The sequence below is a fragment of the Eschscholzia californica genome, unplaced genomic scaffold (genome assembly GCF_041429995.1).
Source record: "Eschscholzia californica isolate CP2 unplaced genomic scaffold, dmEscCali1.0.p SCAF_1, whole genome shotgun sequence".
Taxonomy (NCBI): domain Eukaryota; kingdom Viridiplantae; phylum Streptophyta; class Magnoliopsida; order Ranunculales; family Papaveraceae; genus Eschscholzia; species Eschscholzia californica.
Genome location: NW_028238198.1, coordinates 47,501,122 through 47,517,970, shown reverse-complemented (window position 1 = coordinate 47,517,970; position 16,849 = coordinate 47,501,122). Strand labels below are relative to the sequence as shown.

At 37.6% G+C, this 16,849-nt stretch overlaps 3 protein-coding genes and 1 pseudogene across 7 annotated transcripts; 1 reads left to right on the top strand and 3 right to left on the bottom strand.

Moving 5' to 3' along the window:
• The first annotated feature begins 729 nt into the window (after positions 1-729).
• On the top strand, positions 730-8,378 carry LOC147567242 (pentatricopeptide repeat-containing protein At5g04780, mitochondrial pseudogene; annotated as a pseudogene). The gene is made up of 4 exons (XR_015230725.1): positions 730-2,675; positions 3,620-3,815; positions 3,905-7,115; positions 7,384-8,378. The product of XR_015230725.1 is annotated as a pentatricopeptide repeat-containing protein At5g04780, mitochondrial pseudogene (transcript).
• On the bottom strand, positions 3,354-4,551 carry LOC147567244 (uncharacterized). The gene has a single exon (XM_086653871.1). It carries the CDS (start codon positions 4,549-4,551, stop codon positions 3,616-3,618), a length of 936 nt encoding a protein of 311 aa, XP_086509997.1. The 3' UTR covers positions 3,354-3,615.
• On the bottom strand, positions 7,152-8,192 carry LOC147567243 (uncharacterized). The gene has a single exon (XM_086653872.1). It carries the CDS (start codon positions 8,190-8,192, stop codon positions 7,380-7,382), a length of 813 nt encoding a protein of 270 aa, XP_086509998.1. The 3' UTR covers positions 7,152-7,379.
• Positions 8,379-9,004: 626 nt separating the features above from the next.
• On the bottom strand, positions 9,005-16,532 carry LOC147567241 (vacuolar fusion protein CCZ1 homolog B-like). Of its 4 annotated transcripts, none has more exons than XM_086653866.1 (10): positions 15,727-16,532; positions 15,119-15,327; positions 14,502-14,595; positions 13,694-13,874; positions 12,976-13,085; positions 12,220-12,318; positions 11,673-12,128; positions 11,066-11,221; positions 9,494-9,723; positions 9,005-9,266 (listed from the first exon to the last, which is right to left on the bottom strand). In XM_086653866.1, exons 2-10 carry the CDS (start codon positions 15,298-15,300, stop codon positions 9,236-9,238), a joined length of 1,539 nt encoding a protein of 512 aa, XP_086509992.1. In that variant the 5' UTR covers positions 15,301-15,327; positions 15,727-16,532; the 3' UTR covers positions 9,005-9,235. The 4 variants fall into 4 exon arrangements, with proteins under 4 accessions (XP_086509992.1, XP_086509995.1, XP_086509994.1 ...); XM_086653869.1 differs by having other exon boundaries at positions 15,590-16,460; XM_086653868.1 differs by having other exon boundaries at positions 15,119-15,388; positions 15,727-16,277.
• Between the last annotated feature and the right edge of the window lie 317 nt (positions 16,533-16,849).

Sequence of the window (16,849 nt, the reverse complement as noted above, 5' to 3'; positions counted from 1 at the left end):
GCGACTTCAAACCTAAAAAAAAAAAAATTCTCTCTTCCTCTCTCTCTCTAAAAAAAAATAAATTTTTTTTTTCTTTCTTCTCTCTCTCTAGAACTGTTAGTTCTAGAGAGAGAGAGAGGGGACCTTCAACAGATCTATTGAAGGTCAGGTCGGGACCTTGAACAGTCCCCTCTCTCTCTAGAACTGAGTTCTAGAGAGAGAGAGAGAGAGGAAAGAAAAAAAAACTTTTTTTTAGAGAGAGAGAGAGAGGAAGAGAGAAATTTTTTTTTTTATGTTTGAAGTCACCGACCGGAAATTGGCCGGCCGGCGAATCTCGCGCGGAGAAGGTGATGATGTGGCGTAACAGATGATGTGGCATGACTTGGCAGAGAGAGAAAACATGATGGAGGAGAGAGAGTGACGGTGTTATAACGGAATGGGGCCATATGGGTATTTCTTTTTTTATGTTTGAAGGTCGCCGGCCGGAAAATTGGCCGGCCGGCGACTTTCGCTGGAGAAGATGATGAGGTGTCGAGAAGATGAAGTGGTAGAGAGAGGTGATGAGATGGAGGAGCCTTTTTTATAGCATCTTCTAAAATTAGAAGCCCCTTAGCAATAAAAAGAAACATAAAAAGTCAATCTTATTTGACTAGTTTTAAGAAAAGTCTTTATTCCCCGGAGAACTTTCTTTATTCCCCGAAGCCGCGGCCTTAAAAAATCACCATTGTTAGTCGAAACTTAGAAAAACCAGGGGACAAAAGGAGCTATTGGTCATAAGTTAGGACTCAAATAGGATCTGACCCAAAACAACTTGACTCGTCAACCCCAACTCCTCATTATTTCCCTCCAAATCTCTCTTACCCTTTAAAAAACAGAGTATGTCAAAAATAAACCCTTATACCTTGTCATCCATTCTTAGAAATTGCTTTACTTTCACTTCAATTAATCAAGCTAAGCAAACCCACACCCAATTACTTGTCAATGGCTTTCTCCCTAACATCACTCTTGAAACTGATCTCTTATTAGCTTACTCAAGGTGTAAATTTCTCAAAGAAGCTCAACGGGTGTTCGATGAAATGACTGATAGAAATATGCACTCATGGAACATCTTAATCTCTTCTTACGTTCAGAATTCACTACATTATGAATCTTTAACCCATTTTTATCAATTTCTAAACATGGGTTTTCGACCTGATCATTTTACCTTTCCATCCATATTTAAGGCTTGTGCAGCCATTGAAGATTCTCGTCTTGGTAAGACGCTCCATACATGGGTTATTAAGATTGGGCTTCAAAGCCATTTTATCGTCGGAAGTTCTCTTTTGGATTTTTATGGGAAATGCCGGAATCTAATTGATACACATTCTTTGTTCATGGAAATGCCTGTCAGAGATATTGTTGTTTGGAATTCAATGATTTGTTCTTTTGCAAGATGTGGGGTTTCCCTAGAAGCATTAGTTTATTTTAGAAAAATGCAGGGTGAAGGAGTGAAAATGGATTCGAGGACGATACCTAGCATTTTGAGTGCTTGTGGGAGGGAAGGAGACTTGATGAGAGGTAAAGAAATCCATGGGCAGGTAATTAAAAATTTCAACTTTAGCACTGATGTTGTAATTGGGAATTGTTTGATTGATATGTATGCGAAGTGTGGGTGCTTACCGATTTCATTAAAGGTTTTCCGAGAAATGCGTAATGTGAGTTTAGTTACTTGGACGACATTGATATCTTGCTATGGGGTTCATGGGAAAGGTGAGGAAGCACTGATTCTTTTCGAAAAAATGAAAGCTTCTGGAGTTAGACCTAATTGTGTTACATTCACAGCTATTCTATCTAGTTGTAGCCATTCTGGTCTTATCGATCAAGGACGGGCGATTTTCAACTCAATGAGTTCAGATTATGGAATTGAGCCCAGTATAGAGCATTACGCTTGTATGGTTGACCTCTTAGGACGTTTTGGACTTCTTGAGGAGGCATTTGAGTTGATAGAAACACTGCAAGGAGAGGCAACTGCAAGTATTTGGGGTGCTTTACTTGGTGCATGTAGGATACAAAATAATATCGAAATGGGAGAAGTTGCAGCCAACCAACTTTTTGAACTGGAACCTGGTAACGCTAGCAACTATATTGCATTGTGTGGTATATATGAGTCTGTTGGTAGATTAGATGGTGTACTACGAATTAGATCAAGGATGAAAGAGTTAGGTTTAATTAAAACACCTGGCTGTAGCTGGATTACTATCAAAGGTAGGGTATATAAATTCTTTCAAGGGGAAATTGCACTTCCAAGGATGAAAATGGTGTATGAGACATTAGATATGATAATAAAGAGAATGATGTTGCCTCAAGGTTATGGATAGTTGTTTAGTACTTTTATAAAGTATTAATTTGTTTAACAAATAGGTGTTCCTTGGTTGATCGATAAGAGAAGCAGGATTTTCTTGCAAGTAAGAATCTGAATGAATCGTGACGCAATTACTTAAGGAAGTAATGGTATACGTTCTACTATGGGTTGTATCCATGTGAAGTAACAACCTAGACAAAAACAAGTGGATGCTTTATTAGAAGAGTGGCTCTTCATTTCGAGAAGTGTGGGGTTGTACCGGAGATATAAGACCGGGAGGCATGGAGAATATCTTTTAACAAGGAAATCATATAGAATGTATGACAAAAGACTAGCATTTCCGGGGCGAGAGAAGGTATGGTCGTCCTTGTAGCATAATAAAGAATATGTTGTAAGGATTTGTAATTTTGTACTATTTCCATTTTTCTTGCAATTCTCTCAACATTCTTTCCCTCTTATCAAGTTTATATCGTGATCGATTGCATGTTTATCAGCCTTACAAAATGATTTCTAGGTTTAGTTTTTTCACATTTTCTTATCATCTCATGCAAACTTTGTGAACCTGCTTTATCTGCTTAAGGAAAAGTATACAGATCTGGAGTTCATTATGTGTAAATTTTCATGTAAGTTCTTTATAACGACATGCATATTCTGGTAATACTTAACAGTCGGCCGAACCCTACAAATAAAGTTGAATCTCATTGAAGTAGCTTTGGTATACTTAAAGTCAAGAATGTTGCTAAAACCTGATATAGGAATGGGCATGTTTGGAAGTCAAACGTGCCTCACAATTATACCACAAATTCTCTGGCCAAGGACAAGATCATAAGATCTAGGTCTTTCCACCCACATTTCATCAACGTGATGGAACTCCAATACTTCTGGAATTGCGCTTGGAAAGGAACATATATATTTATTCGGATCAGAACATAGCCAATCAGAACCTGAGCAGGTTGTCCACTTGGTGCACCATTAGCTCATTGGTGAGGTATAATTTTGTTGATTACGTGGGTACAGAATGGCCTCAAATCAATAATACTTGTTCGAATTATTTCCAATCATCAAAAGTTAAGTTATGCCCATTAATAAACAATTGGAGTATATAGATAATTGATTATCTGCATTTTGGGTTTACAATGATAAAAAACAGAAGGAAAAAAAATCTTGACGGGTTAAATGCAGTAATTCCTTATTTGGCGAAGTTATTTTCAGTGGAAGAAATTGTAAGAAACATGAAATCACATGAATGTTTGTTTGATTATTTAATGTTCATCGTGCGAGTTTATTATCTGTAATTAGGGTTTATGATCAAGAATCCGAGGATGCTTCCAACCTGAAGAGGACGCTCCGTAATCAGCATCACGAGTAGTAGTTCCTCCAGATCTTTTAGCAGCAAGGCCTTCACCAAATGTTTCATTTTTCTTGATTGCCTCCTGGATATGAATATCCTCTTCAATCGATAGTATTACAGCTTGCTGTTTACCATGAGGGCCAGGTATAATGGCTTCCTGCACCTTCATATGTTCATCAACGTTTATGACTTCAGTTTCTTGAACCGTCTTCTTCTTCTTCTTTTTGATGAAGCAACAAAAGGCCACTGCGAGGAATGCTAGGAAGAAGAGACCGCCTAAGGACGCAAAGACAACTATAATGGTAGTATTGTTTGATGGTGTAGGTGATGGTGGACTAATATGAGGGGGCGGGGGAGCAATGGGACGTGGAGGTGGTTTTACTATCGGAGATGGTGGTGGAACTGCGTGATGAGGTGGTGGTGCTGGAGTTGGTGGTTTCTTTGGTGGTGGTGCTGGAGTTGGTGGTTTCTTTGGTGGTGGTGCTGGAGTTGGTGGTTTCTTTGGTGGTGGTGCTGGAGTTGGTGGTTTCTTTGGTGGTGGTGCTGGAGTTGGTGGTTTCTTTGGTGGTAGTGCTGGAGTTGGTGGTTTCTTTGGTGGTGGTGCTGGAGTTGGTGGTTTCTTTGGTGGTGGTGCTGGAGTTGGTTTCTTTGGTGGTGGTGGTGCTGAGACCGGAGGGCTTGGTGGTTTTGGTGGTCTGAAACCTGACGATGGTGGTGGGGGTGGTGAAACTGCTGGAGTTGGTTTCTTTGGTGGTGGTGGTGAAACGGCTGGAGTTGGCTTCTTTGGGGGTGGTGGTGCTGAAACTGTCGGTGTTGGTGGTTTTGGGGGGCTGAAACCGGAGGAAGGTGCAGGTGGTGGTGTAATCTTTGGTGAAGACATTTTCTATGCTTAAGATTTGCGTTCAAGTTCAGTAGAGAAGATGGAGAACAGATGGTGGTTGAATAGGTGTCTCTGTGGGTGTCTATTTGTAGTTATTCTTTAGAAATGAATGAGGGACTGGATCTTGCTAAGACTTGGAAGGTTTTAATGTCTTGACTCTCATTCTAAGATTGTGTGGAAGATTGCTATTATTTGCAGTCAAATGCACTTTTCCTCAGGCTTAAAGCTTAAGGTACTGAACTTTGATAAAGAAGACCAGCTTGGTTGTACCCAAACAAATAATTAAACAACCTAGAGGCATTTGATATAATAATAAAGACAATGACATTGCCTCAAGGTTATTGATAGTCGTTTGCGACTTTTAGTAAGTATTAAAATTGAAACAGTACTTTCAGGAATTACAGTACTAGAGAAGCAGGGTGATCTGGAAAGTAAGAATCTGAAGAATCCTGATGCAGTTACTTGACAAAGTAATAATATATGCTCTGCTATGGATGTAATTATGTGAAGTTATAATTTGAACCAAGAAAGGTTGAAACTACAAGTCTACAACTATTGAATGTTTTATTGGAACTATAAATCTTCATTTAGCAAAGTCGCCTGAGTTTTCTGGTGGAGATATAAGAATGGGATACATGCGGCAGGGTCAGTACCTTTTACCAAGAAAAACGAAAAACAAGCATTGGCGAGATGAGATAAAGTGCGGACGTCCATGTAGTTTACATAATTATCACTCACATATACTTTATCCTAACTGAATGTTTTTAGGGTGAATCATGTGTGTCATTTTGATCATATCACGCTGACTTTGGTTGGAAGCTTGTGATAGGAATACTGCTTTCTTTCATAGATCTATGGAGTGTACAAGAGGGTAGTACTTCATGTCTGCTGTGCGTAATTCAGAACCCGAAACATATGGAATAGGAGGTTGAAGTTCTTTTTGGCACTTTATAAGAAACTTAATTTTACTAGACAGACATTGAGCGAGGCGTGCATCTGCCAAAACTATCTCCATTGACCATGTCGATGGCCGTGTGCAAGAGAGGAGATGCGGGAGGCCATTCAGGAACTAGAGAAGGATAAAGCTTCTGTTAAGATGGTTGTCATAGTAGTTTCTATGAAAGATGTTGGCGTTCCATTAAGATGGATTTATTGACGGTATTTGATGAGTTTTGGCGGACAGGAGTTTTACATTGGGAACTGAAAGACATTTTTGGCATGCAAATGACGTATATCCTGAGAGGCTAATATAGCCAATGGCCTGATGGGAGGTCTTTATAAAATTCTCGCAATGATATTTCTTCGCTTCTAGTCATTGTAACCATGATCTCTTTTTTGCCATTAGAGGCAGCTTTCATTGCAGGTACACAGATCTTGGAAGGGGTAATGATTCAAATGAATTAATTGGTTCGCCGAAAAGGAGAAATTCAGTAATGTAGTAGTACAGGTGAATTTATAGAGGGCATGTGATTGAGTAAGCTGGGATTTCTTTTTTACCAGTTAAAAAGGGTGTTGGATATAAATGGAAAACTTGGAGTTACAATTTAGCTTTTAAGGCATTGTTTAATGCTCTTATTAATGGATCACCTTCAAAGAGGTTTTGTAGCTATAGAGGACTTCAACACAGTGATTCATGGTCTCCACTCTTCTTTCTTTTGGTAGGGGAAGTTTTAAGTTTCTTGGTTCAAAGTGGAAGAAATGAATTGGATTGCGGGTTTAAAGGTAAAGCAGATGGGGCTTCGGTCTTGCAATTTGCTGGTGATACTCTATTCTTCATGGATGATTCAGAAGAGCAAGTACGGAATCTCAAGGAAATAATATAATTGTTTGAGGTGGCTTGGGTTTGAAGATGAATTGTGTGGAAAGAAGTATCTATGCTATTGGGAAGGTTGGCGATATAGGGTCTATTAGCAAAAGTGATTGGATGGGGGTGCACCCACTTAACATCTGCAACTTCCTGTTGGTTCCGCGTATACATCTAAGGCATCAAGGGATCAGGTTGGAAAGTTTAAATGGGAAGCTATCTACTTAGACTGCTTGGAAGGCAAAATGTTCATCCAAAGGTGGTAATTGGTATTGATCAAGTTGACAATTAGTAACACTACCAATATATTTCTTATCTTCATCCTCTACGTCGATGTCTATGGTGAAAGCAATTGAAGCAAATATGAGCAATTCGTAATGCATGGATAAGATTCAAGGATGCAAAATCTATCAAGTGGTGTGGTATGATATCTCTAAACCGTTTCATTTATGTGTCTTGGGACTAAAAACACATTAGATTGATGAATTCTGTAGCATCCTTATTAAAATGGGCTGGGTATTTGGAAATGAAGAGACGACAGTTTGGAGAATCATTATTTAGGAAGTTTATGTTCTAAAAGAAGGAAAAGAATTTTGGAATGTTCTATCTTATGCTATATTATCGGGAATTTTGGAAAACAAGAAATAAGGTTATCTTCAAGGAATTTTGATAGTACTAGGGTGCTTATACTCACCTTAGTTTATTTTTCGGCTACGAGGAAGAATTCAACAAAACAATCTGAGAATATTTTACTTAACAGGTTAGCCGTTAGCCTGGCCCGACACTCATAAACTTTAATCATTAAGAATCTTATCATACTTGTTTTTCTTCATATAGTTCTTTTGTTTCTGCATTTTTTGGGTTTACATTGATAAAAGAAGAGAAGAAAAAAAAATATCACGAACACAACAATCGTCCTTACTCGGTGAAGCTATTTTCAGTTGAAGAAATGAAAAGAAATATCAAATCACATGCATGTTTCTTTGTCGATGTAGTATTCACCATTCAAGTTTGTTACATGTAATCAGGGCTTATGATCAAGTATCTGAGGAGGATGCGTAGAATCTGAAGGAGATGCTCCAATGTCAGCACTATGCGTAGTTTCTGCAGATCTTTGAGCAGTAAGACCTTCACCAACTGTTTCGTTCTTCTTAATTGCTTCGTGGATATGAATATCCTCTTCAACGGATAGAATTACAGCTTGCTGTTTACCATGAGGGCCAGGTATAATGGCTTCCTGCACCTTCATATGTTCATCAATGTCAATGACTTCAGTTTCTTGAACCGTCTTCTTCTTCTTTTTAATGAAGCAACAAAGAGCGACTGCTAAGAATGCTAGGAAGAAAAGACCACCTAAGGAGACAAAAACAACTATAATAGTTGTATGGTTTGATGGTGGAGGTGATGGTGGAACAATATGAGGAGGTGGAGCAATGGGACGTGGTGGTGGTTTTACTATCGGAGATGGTGGTGGAACTGCGTGATGAGGTGGTGGTGGTGGTGCTGACACTGCTGGAGTTGGTGGTTTCTTTGGTGGTGGTGGTGGGGAAAATGTTGGAGTTGGTTTCTTCGGTGGTGGTGGTGCTGAAACTACCGGCCTCGGCGGCTTTGGTGGTCTGAAACCTGACGGTGGTGGTGGTGAAACCGCTGGAGTTGGTTTCTTTGGTGGTGGTGAAACTACCGGAGTCGGTGGCTTTGGTGGTCTGAAACCAGACGACGGTGGCGGTGGTGTCGAAACTACCGGAGTTGGCGGCTTTGGTGGATTGAAACCCGACGAAGGTGCCGGTGGTGGTTGAGAAAAGTAAGGGAAGCCAAATGAGTTTTGGTTGAAGGCCATTTTTATGTTAATGATTTTTCGAGCTTGAGTTCAGTAGAAAAAGATGAAGAAAAGATGGTATTCCGTTGTTTGTGTTTGGTGTATTTGTACTAATAAATTCTTCATCCAGGATTTAGGAATGAAGGACTAATAGGATATTGTAAAGACTTGAAAGGTTTTAATTTCGTGACTCTCATTCTAAGCTTTTGAAAGGTTGTCATTTATTTGTAGTCAAATACACTTCTTCTCAGGCTTAAGCCTTAAGATAACTAGTTAGCACACTGGGTTTATTCAATAACTTAGTACTAGAAAGGGTTCCTGTTTAGTTACTAAATCTTTCTAAGTTTGTGATACATCCACCCAATTAGGCAAAAAAGAAGGAGTTCTTTGATGTTGTGATTTCATATTAATAATTCTTTTGTTAACCACATTCGCGCAACATCGAGTGTTGTGTTGATTTGCACCGAAAGACGGGAGCTAAAGAAATTGTTGGATCGGGAGGGAGTTTGGGGATTCTAGATGACAGAACAAAAAATACGAACCAAGAATATAATGGATCTTCTCAACTCATTGTCAATTAGCTGGATGACCACAAACTTAACAATTTGAATATATTGTGGGATTTTTATTGAAAAGTAATTGAATGGGAAACTGAAATGAAAATTTACTATATCAACACAAAAGCGTGGAGCAATCGAATTCAGTTAGGCTTGAATGTGAAAACATACACATTTTTTATAAAGACAATCTATAGGTGTTCACCAAGAATCAACTCTTAAATCGTGGTAAGGGACATGCGGCTGGCAGTGGATAAACCTAAATAGTTCATAGAGTAACAAAAATATTCATTCCCACACATTAGCTTTATCTCTTGAAACAATGTCTTAACAATAAACTTTCATCTGAAGTTATCATCATACATCTAATATCCGTTAACGTTTAAGTTCTGATTTACGGCTACAAGGTTATCCATTTTCCAAACAACAGGAGTTAAGTATGAGAGCTTAAAAGCGAGAGGCTTTTCGTCTATGCAATCGCATGCGGTTGAGAGAAACAGATTAGCCCTAATCCAAAGAAAGAGCTCCATCACAGTACCTGCACAAATAATTTCAAGAATAAACCCTATATTACCTAGGAGAAGAACATGGAATCGTTGAAGATCGAATCATTGGAGATCCTAAAATTTTTTAGTTTATTATAGTGCAGAATGGCATAAAAACTTACTAAGACCATGTAAAAAGTAAGTGCAAAAAGTTTCTTCACTATAGAACAATGAGTAAAAGTAGTCAGAAGAAACTGCAAAGATAGTATAGCTGTTGTACCTGTTGCTAAACTTGTCAATGGCATCTGAAGCATAAAGAAGGGTTTCACCTGCTTTCTCTAGGACCATGTATAATTCCTTTCCTCTTGTAACCCGAGCAATCACCCATGCGTTATTCTTTGCTCTAATGCATATTTCTAAATCATTTTCGTGGTTTGGATCATTTCGTTTTGATCTGAGCTTCTCCAGGTCAACTTCCTCTCTTAGCTTACTTAGGGCAAGTAAAGAGTCCTGTATCAAAAATGAGAAACCAACCAATATAACTCCATAAAGAAAATTTGATAACATTAATGAGATTATGATGTGAAGGGAAGTATCATGATCAAGAAACATTGGTTAGGACTTAGGACTACCTTCCCGACCTGGATACAACATCAAACCTTATCTTGGAAATTGATTAGGCCTTTTGGGTGGATTTGGCGCATAGACTAGTCAAGTGGAGAAGCCTGGGGTGATCTAAGGCAGGTCCATGCCAAGAAAAACCATGTACCATGCGAATTACGCAGTGTGCCTGAGTGGTGCCTAAATCAAAGACAGCATAGCTGGTCTTTAGACAGGGTTACATCAGATGACGACTAAACCTTAAGCACAAGGACCATAATACAGTAAACTAAAGAAATGCAACTCTGGGTGTGCTTATATGTATGCAGTGAACTTTTGTGAATAATTCTGGATTCGGCTGGGATAAATTTGGCAAACTGCTGTTGATTAATAAGGGCTAAGAAAATTCACATATGCTCTTCTTTTAATCACATTTGTATGAACTAACTACTACATGACTCATATGGATGTGCACTTGGAGAGACAACAACCGACGTATAATCTAAGCAAACTTGGGCAGTCAGTGTCACAGAAAGCCTCAATGAAACAAAGCACATCAAAGTATTAGGTTAATATGTAATTATGCGACATATTCCCTTTCCTGCTTTATAAAGAAAAATACATAGATATTCCATGTCCTGCTGCCTCTCACCACCTCGGCCTACATGAGCATGGATAGGACTTGGAACCTAGCAAACTCGGAGCGAGAAAGACTGCTCATCAGCAGGGTAGCTGAAGCTTCAATACCTTACAATGGGTTGCTGAGATGATTTTTGAATTCGATTCTTGTTTGAACATGCGCTTGTGGGTCTAATAACTTCTTAGGTGTTTCTCTCTTTGAAATTGGACAGAACATATTATTTACCTTGGTGGCACACTATTGTAATATCCTAGTACCTTCTAGTTATTGAGCAAAAGTAGTGGAACCTACTATGTTGGCTATTTCCTCCTCGGTTTATAGGGCTCTGAGTGAAGAAAGTATATGAAGAGTTTTAATGATAGGTTAAGCAGGTTGTTTGGTGTGAATTGGGTGGTAAAAGTTCAACTGAGTAGAGAAATTTCGACCACAAACAAAAAACAGCATGTTGATTTTCAAATTAAAAAAAGTGAGCTAAGATCGCATGGTTTTGCCAGTAGCCTTCTAAAAACAAAAACAACTTGTAACTTCGATTTACCCAAAATATTGAACTTACAAACAGTAAACCAACAGAAAATTAATTAGGTTTGTAACAGGGTTACATATAGATCTAACCTTTGTCAGAGTAGTAACTTTCCCTGGTGGAGAAGCCCTTGATATATTTTTGTCACTGTCAGACAGTAGGTAACGATAGCCAGCAACATGGTAAGCATTCTCGCCACCCCATCCCCTTGTTAATTTCTCTTCGACTTTCATGATCTTCACTCCTGCCTAAGATATTCAACAAGGGAAGAAGACATTCACACAATGGTTAGATACGAGACATGGGATATGAAAATGGACAAAACACAACTGTAAAAGTTACCACATAAAATCGTTCTAGACTAAATGAATGACACAGATGAACTGGAATTTTATCGATTATGGGTACCGATTGAAGTTGCCTCCTGAGATGACAAGTAAAAATGACCTAACTGTTCTTAATAAATTGCGTCCTTCAGTTTTAAATATGCTGATATAGACCTTTATTTAGTAAATGGATGCGGATCTTTTATCAGCATATGTTAAATGTTGGATGATTAAGATAAAGAACCCTTCAAAAAAGTGTCAAACACAAGGAACCTAACCTTTTCACGATATGGAAAAGAAAGAGAATAACTAACCGACATATAATTAGCTAAGCTGGAAACGACAAGCAATAATAGAAGATAGGAAATCGTACATTTTCAAGAATTTGCTGTTTCGCAATGGCTAACCCTTGCTCGCCACTGATCATGGAACTAAAAGGGATGAGGAGGATTATGGTAAGATTCTTATGCTGATAAACACAAAGATACATTCTCTCCTCTGTCTGCTGAAGTAACACAGTTGCAGTTGCAGAACTCAAACTACCAACTTCTGCGCTCCATATGTCCGTTACAAGAAATCCATCCTTCCCTTTAGACCACTTTCCACGTTGTAATGGTCTTGGAACATGATATCTCTGACCATTTCCAACAGGGGAAGTATCCCGTGAGCCATGATAATCTTCTAAAGGTGATATCGCATTACTTAGGAGAGCACTAGCTGCAATTTGAGAAACAGTATTTCCTTTGTTAAACCATGAATTTGTCGAAGAACATAGAACACGTGGGGTCAACCTCATAATAGCGTAGGTAAATAGATTTAACGTGTCATCCTGCCATCAAATGAGAATCATGAGTTTCTTTTGGAGAACCACTAGTCATGAAGAACTTTGAAATCACAATTGCTTGAATGTCAAACCATACAAGAGAAAGAGTTGTCGACACCAGTAGGTCCTGAAACAAGATAAGAGACTTGCATGGAGGGCTTCCTGGACATGAAGATTCTAGCACTCTAACAAGTGACTGCACAAACATGTAGCGAACTTGTAACAGTCCATCAAGTACATAAAAAACATGTATATAACATTAAAACTTCAAATAACAAGAAAGAGAGAGAGTATACATATCAAGGCATTAAAAGAAGTGTAGAGAGAGCAAACTTTAGTTTTCCGTACTCAATATAAAGAAAGTTAGGAGTTACATAATCGAGATTGTGTATATGATTAGTAGGTGAGATCAGGAAAAGACAATAAATATAAAAATATTATAACAACCCAGTGAATCACTAGCATCCTTTCTTGTCCTCCTCTTCTATATTATTAAGATAATATTATATCCTTGTTTTTAGGGATCATTTGTAATTTACCTTCAACATTTTAATACCTAGAGAATTCCTTCTAAGAGAATGCTTTTAGGTATTCCTTGTGACCTTGTGTATTAAGTGTTTTACTTATTGAATCTTTTTCACACAAAATGTTTTATCTTTAGCGAGGTGCTACGCTGTCGCTGTCGCTGATACATCGAACTGCATGCTAAAGCAGAAACTTAAAGGCCTACTTTTGCATGCTTTGGTCTGTTTCTTTTTACACTTTCAGATTTGCAATTTCAATCATTTAAAAACAAGCTTTGTAATCTCCACGTAACAGGAACAATGTATGACTTCAAACGTTGTGAACGCACCTCAACATCGATTGCAGCTTCTCGTCCTACTGTCAGCATCTGAACAGTCCCACGCTCCTTTAAACAGTCGCGGAAGGATGGTAATTGGAGTTTCTTCCCAGAAAAAAAATCTGATTGATTGGAAAATGCGATATTTACGGAAATTTAAACATCTTAGCAGCTCAACATAGTGCAACAAATTAACAATACAGAAATTTTTAAACTGTCAACAGTCTAAATTGTCTACATACTAAATATGGATGTAGAGAAAATACATGGGTAACATAGATACTCCTTTTAAATCTTATCTCCGTACTGAATATGGATATTTGCTATTCATATCTGGTATGTGGATAATTGGAGGATACTGGTCGTCACTTTAAAGGGTATAATGTAATATTCTGCATGTACATCTTGTCTTTACATGCACAAATTTATATTAGGACCATATCAACCATACATACAATTTAAGTTAGAAGTCCTTGTGTATAACTTGACAATCGTTGGTCCATAAGTACAAAATTGTAGGTAAAGATATAGGACTAATAATTGACAAGAAAAAAATAATATATCCATATATATAGACGTACGACTGTTGTCCTCACTTGGGATTTTTTTTCAGGTTGTCATATGGTACAGGTTTTGTATACCTAAACCCATACAGGTTTCCATGTTACATAGCAAGCAGGAACAAACATGACGGTGACTGATGCTAAAATGAAATATAATAATGATATACCTGCTAGATAATCTGCTATGAAGTGATACAGATGAGTGCGAACAAGTCCACCACCAGGTTCTTTCTCAAGTAGCGCTCGCATAGATCCATGAAACATCATGAATAGAGAATGTACTTCCTTGAGAACTTTTTGCAATGCATCAATCCGCCAAATAGCTTCTACCTCATTTTTATCTACCACCTACAATTAATTGAAGCATCTGATCACAAGTCACAAGTGCCTTTCTAATGCAAACCAAGTGGGGCTCTAGAAGAAAGCTCTCAATTTTGAAAAACTTCCATACACGGTTTCCAATTTCAGCAAGTATTTCTATACTTTTAGTTTATTCTTTTCATTTGAGCTACCTTAACTTTTCTATAACAATTAGAGATATTTGGTTAGCAAGCTTTCTCTTTCAGACAAGGATTGCTACTTCTACTATTACTAGCAAACACAGTAAGCAGATTATTGTTCTCTTATAAGTAGGGTTACTTGACAAATGACAACTCAATTAGAAAATTTCTTTTTAATAAGTTAATATGAAGTGAATAAAATTGCGTAAGAATTTTTATTTTCTTTTATTAGTTAGAGAATACAATTCCAGAGAGAAAATTCTTCATAGAAAAGGGTGTAAATACGATCATTGCCTAGAACTAAACGGCTCACAGACAAACGAATAAGCCCCTTATGATAAATATTTTAAGCTTATACAGTAACAATATTATATTCATTTGCATAGTTCAGAATCTGTAAGGTGGTAAGAGTAATGGTCACTGCAAATCAGAAACCCATTCGACGTATCAAAAAGACTGAGTACATAGTACATACCATCACCATCCAGATATCTTGCTCTGCCTCATAAAAAACATGGGAATGTCTTTCTGCTTCTATAACCTCACAAGCAGCTTCGGGAGAGAAAATTCTGAGCCAAGAAAAGTTGAAAAAGAAATTGATGTATTACCTTTCAAATAACTAGGAAACAACAGTACATAAATAACTAAAACATAGAAAAAAGGTACTAAAATGAGATAATCACTAGCAAAGTGTTTCTCTTTCCGACAAGACTGAAATTGACAGTATAAGAGAGTATGTAGACCCTACATCAAGATTACTAGTGGACCCTTGAAGAACACACAGCCCCATTCATTCTAAGTTACACTACATGGTGGAGTACTTTTTACTAGAGTAAAGGTTGTATTAGAACCTGTTTTATGAACCCCGTAGCCCGCCTGGGCATGAATCCTACTTTGAGGCTCATTTATGCTGAGCAATTCTATTTTTTTTTTTTCATAGCTCTCATTATCAATTACACCAAATACCAAGGTGAATGACAAAATGGCTCATCAATTTTATTGGAGTATCATCATTGATTGATCAAGAATTATGATCTTCGATCTGATAACTTATATTTGAAAATGACGATGGACGAATATAACTCTAGTTACCTTGTAAATGTAATAAGCCCTTCACTAAGCCCTATGACAGAAAGTTGGGTTGAAAAAGGACAATCCGCGGGAAAGAAAAACAAGATCTTGTCGAGCTCCTGCCCTTCATGTTGTCCCCTTCTTAGATCAAAAATACAAAGCTGAATGCCTTCACTGACAGGGATAGTGGATGACAAACCCATCAAAAACTAACTCTTCAGGCCTTGAACCTTGAAAGATAAAGTGCAGTATTAGCTTATGTTACAGTTGAACTGGAAGGGCATACCTAAACTGAATGAAATTAAACAAAACTAATTCAATCCCATTCAAAAAAATCAATAAAATCATAAATAAATTCAAGACGATCTTCAATCAAGTCATTAATGAAAAATTTAGCCACATGCTTAACAGACATTTAACATAAATTAATGTAGAAGAAGAGAATTAACTTTCAATGTCAATTTTCCTTCTAAATGGAGAAAAATCTCTTACCCTCATCAAATAAGTTTGGTTAAAAAGCAATTAACGAATACCCAAATGAATATTTCCTCTAAAACTTCAAAATCAATCACAAAAATGATACCTTTTAGAACGAAATGAAGAAGTAAATTCAGATCATTTGCATATACCTATATAGAAAATCCCTGTTTAAAGTAGAAGAAGCCCCTTTGCTTTTATCCAATCGCAGGGGACAGTGGGTTTCGAATGAACCTAGGGTTTTGCATGTAGAGAGAGAGAGAGAGAGAGAGAGGTTGACTGACTGGTTGTTTGTTCAAAATAATGTTAGATGAGAGGTACTAGTTAGTCCGAATCAGTTACTTTTTGTTATCCTGATGACCAGCGTATTTGTGTATTCTCTCATCTTCATTTAACAAAACGAGATTTCGCCTTCTCCAAGAACCCCAATTTGATTAATAATTAGTATCCTGACAAATAGATTGAACAAACCCTCATTTCATGGGAGAGCTTTGATCTGCCTGTACTTTCTCAAGGTTAGAAATTTCACTTTTTCAATTCTCAACTTTTAAAAAGAGGGAGTGAATGTTAGTCCCACATTGCCTGAGTAGAGAAGAAAATAATGGTTTATAAGTTGAAGAGATAAAGCCTGGGATACCACGTCGGAGGTGTGGGGTGGGAATGGAGCGTGACTTCTAACCCTAAACACTAAAAATAAGGGTTAGGTTGTAAGAGGGGTTTTACCCGGTGCTTTCCCCTGCTTGAAAAACTTAAAAGCAACGATGCACAACGCTGTCCATTTACCCGAAGTGGAACCCTCGAGAAGGTTAGAAGGGAGTACTGCCAACAGCCAGGTGGATGTTTCGCGGTTACTGTTTGCCTCGCCTTCTTGGGCACCTCCATTTTTCATAAATAAAAAAGAAATTTAGAATACAACATTTTCAGTGAGGTAGTGTCGACGATATTTTTGTTGTTCCGGAAGAGTGACGAAACTCACAATTTCTATTTGAAATTTTCTATAAAGTGCAGGTGGCTTTTCCTCTTTCTATTTCGAATTTTGACTAATAAGTTGACTTCTCTCTCATGTACATCAAAGAAAAGAGAGACCTCTAGTGAACAGTTATCAACCAAATTTTGGTCTTCCCCCAGTCTTTATGTTACACCACAACAACATAATAAAAATTTCTAATCGTAGAACTGGTTATCGGCTCTCATGTCTCCTTATATCAAAGATAAATACAGATGCTTCATTAAAAAATATTAACAATATTATTTGTACCAGTTGTATTACATATG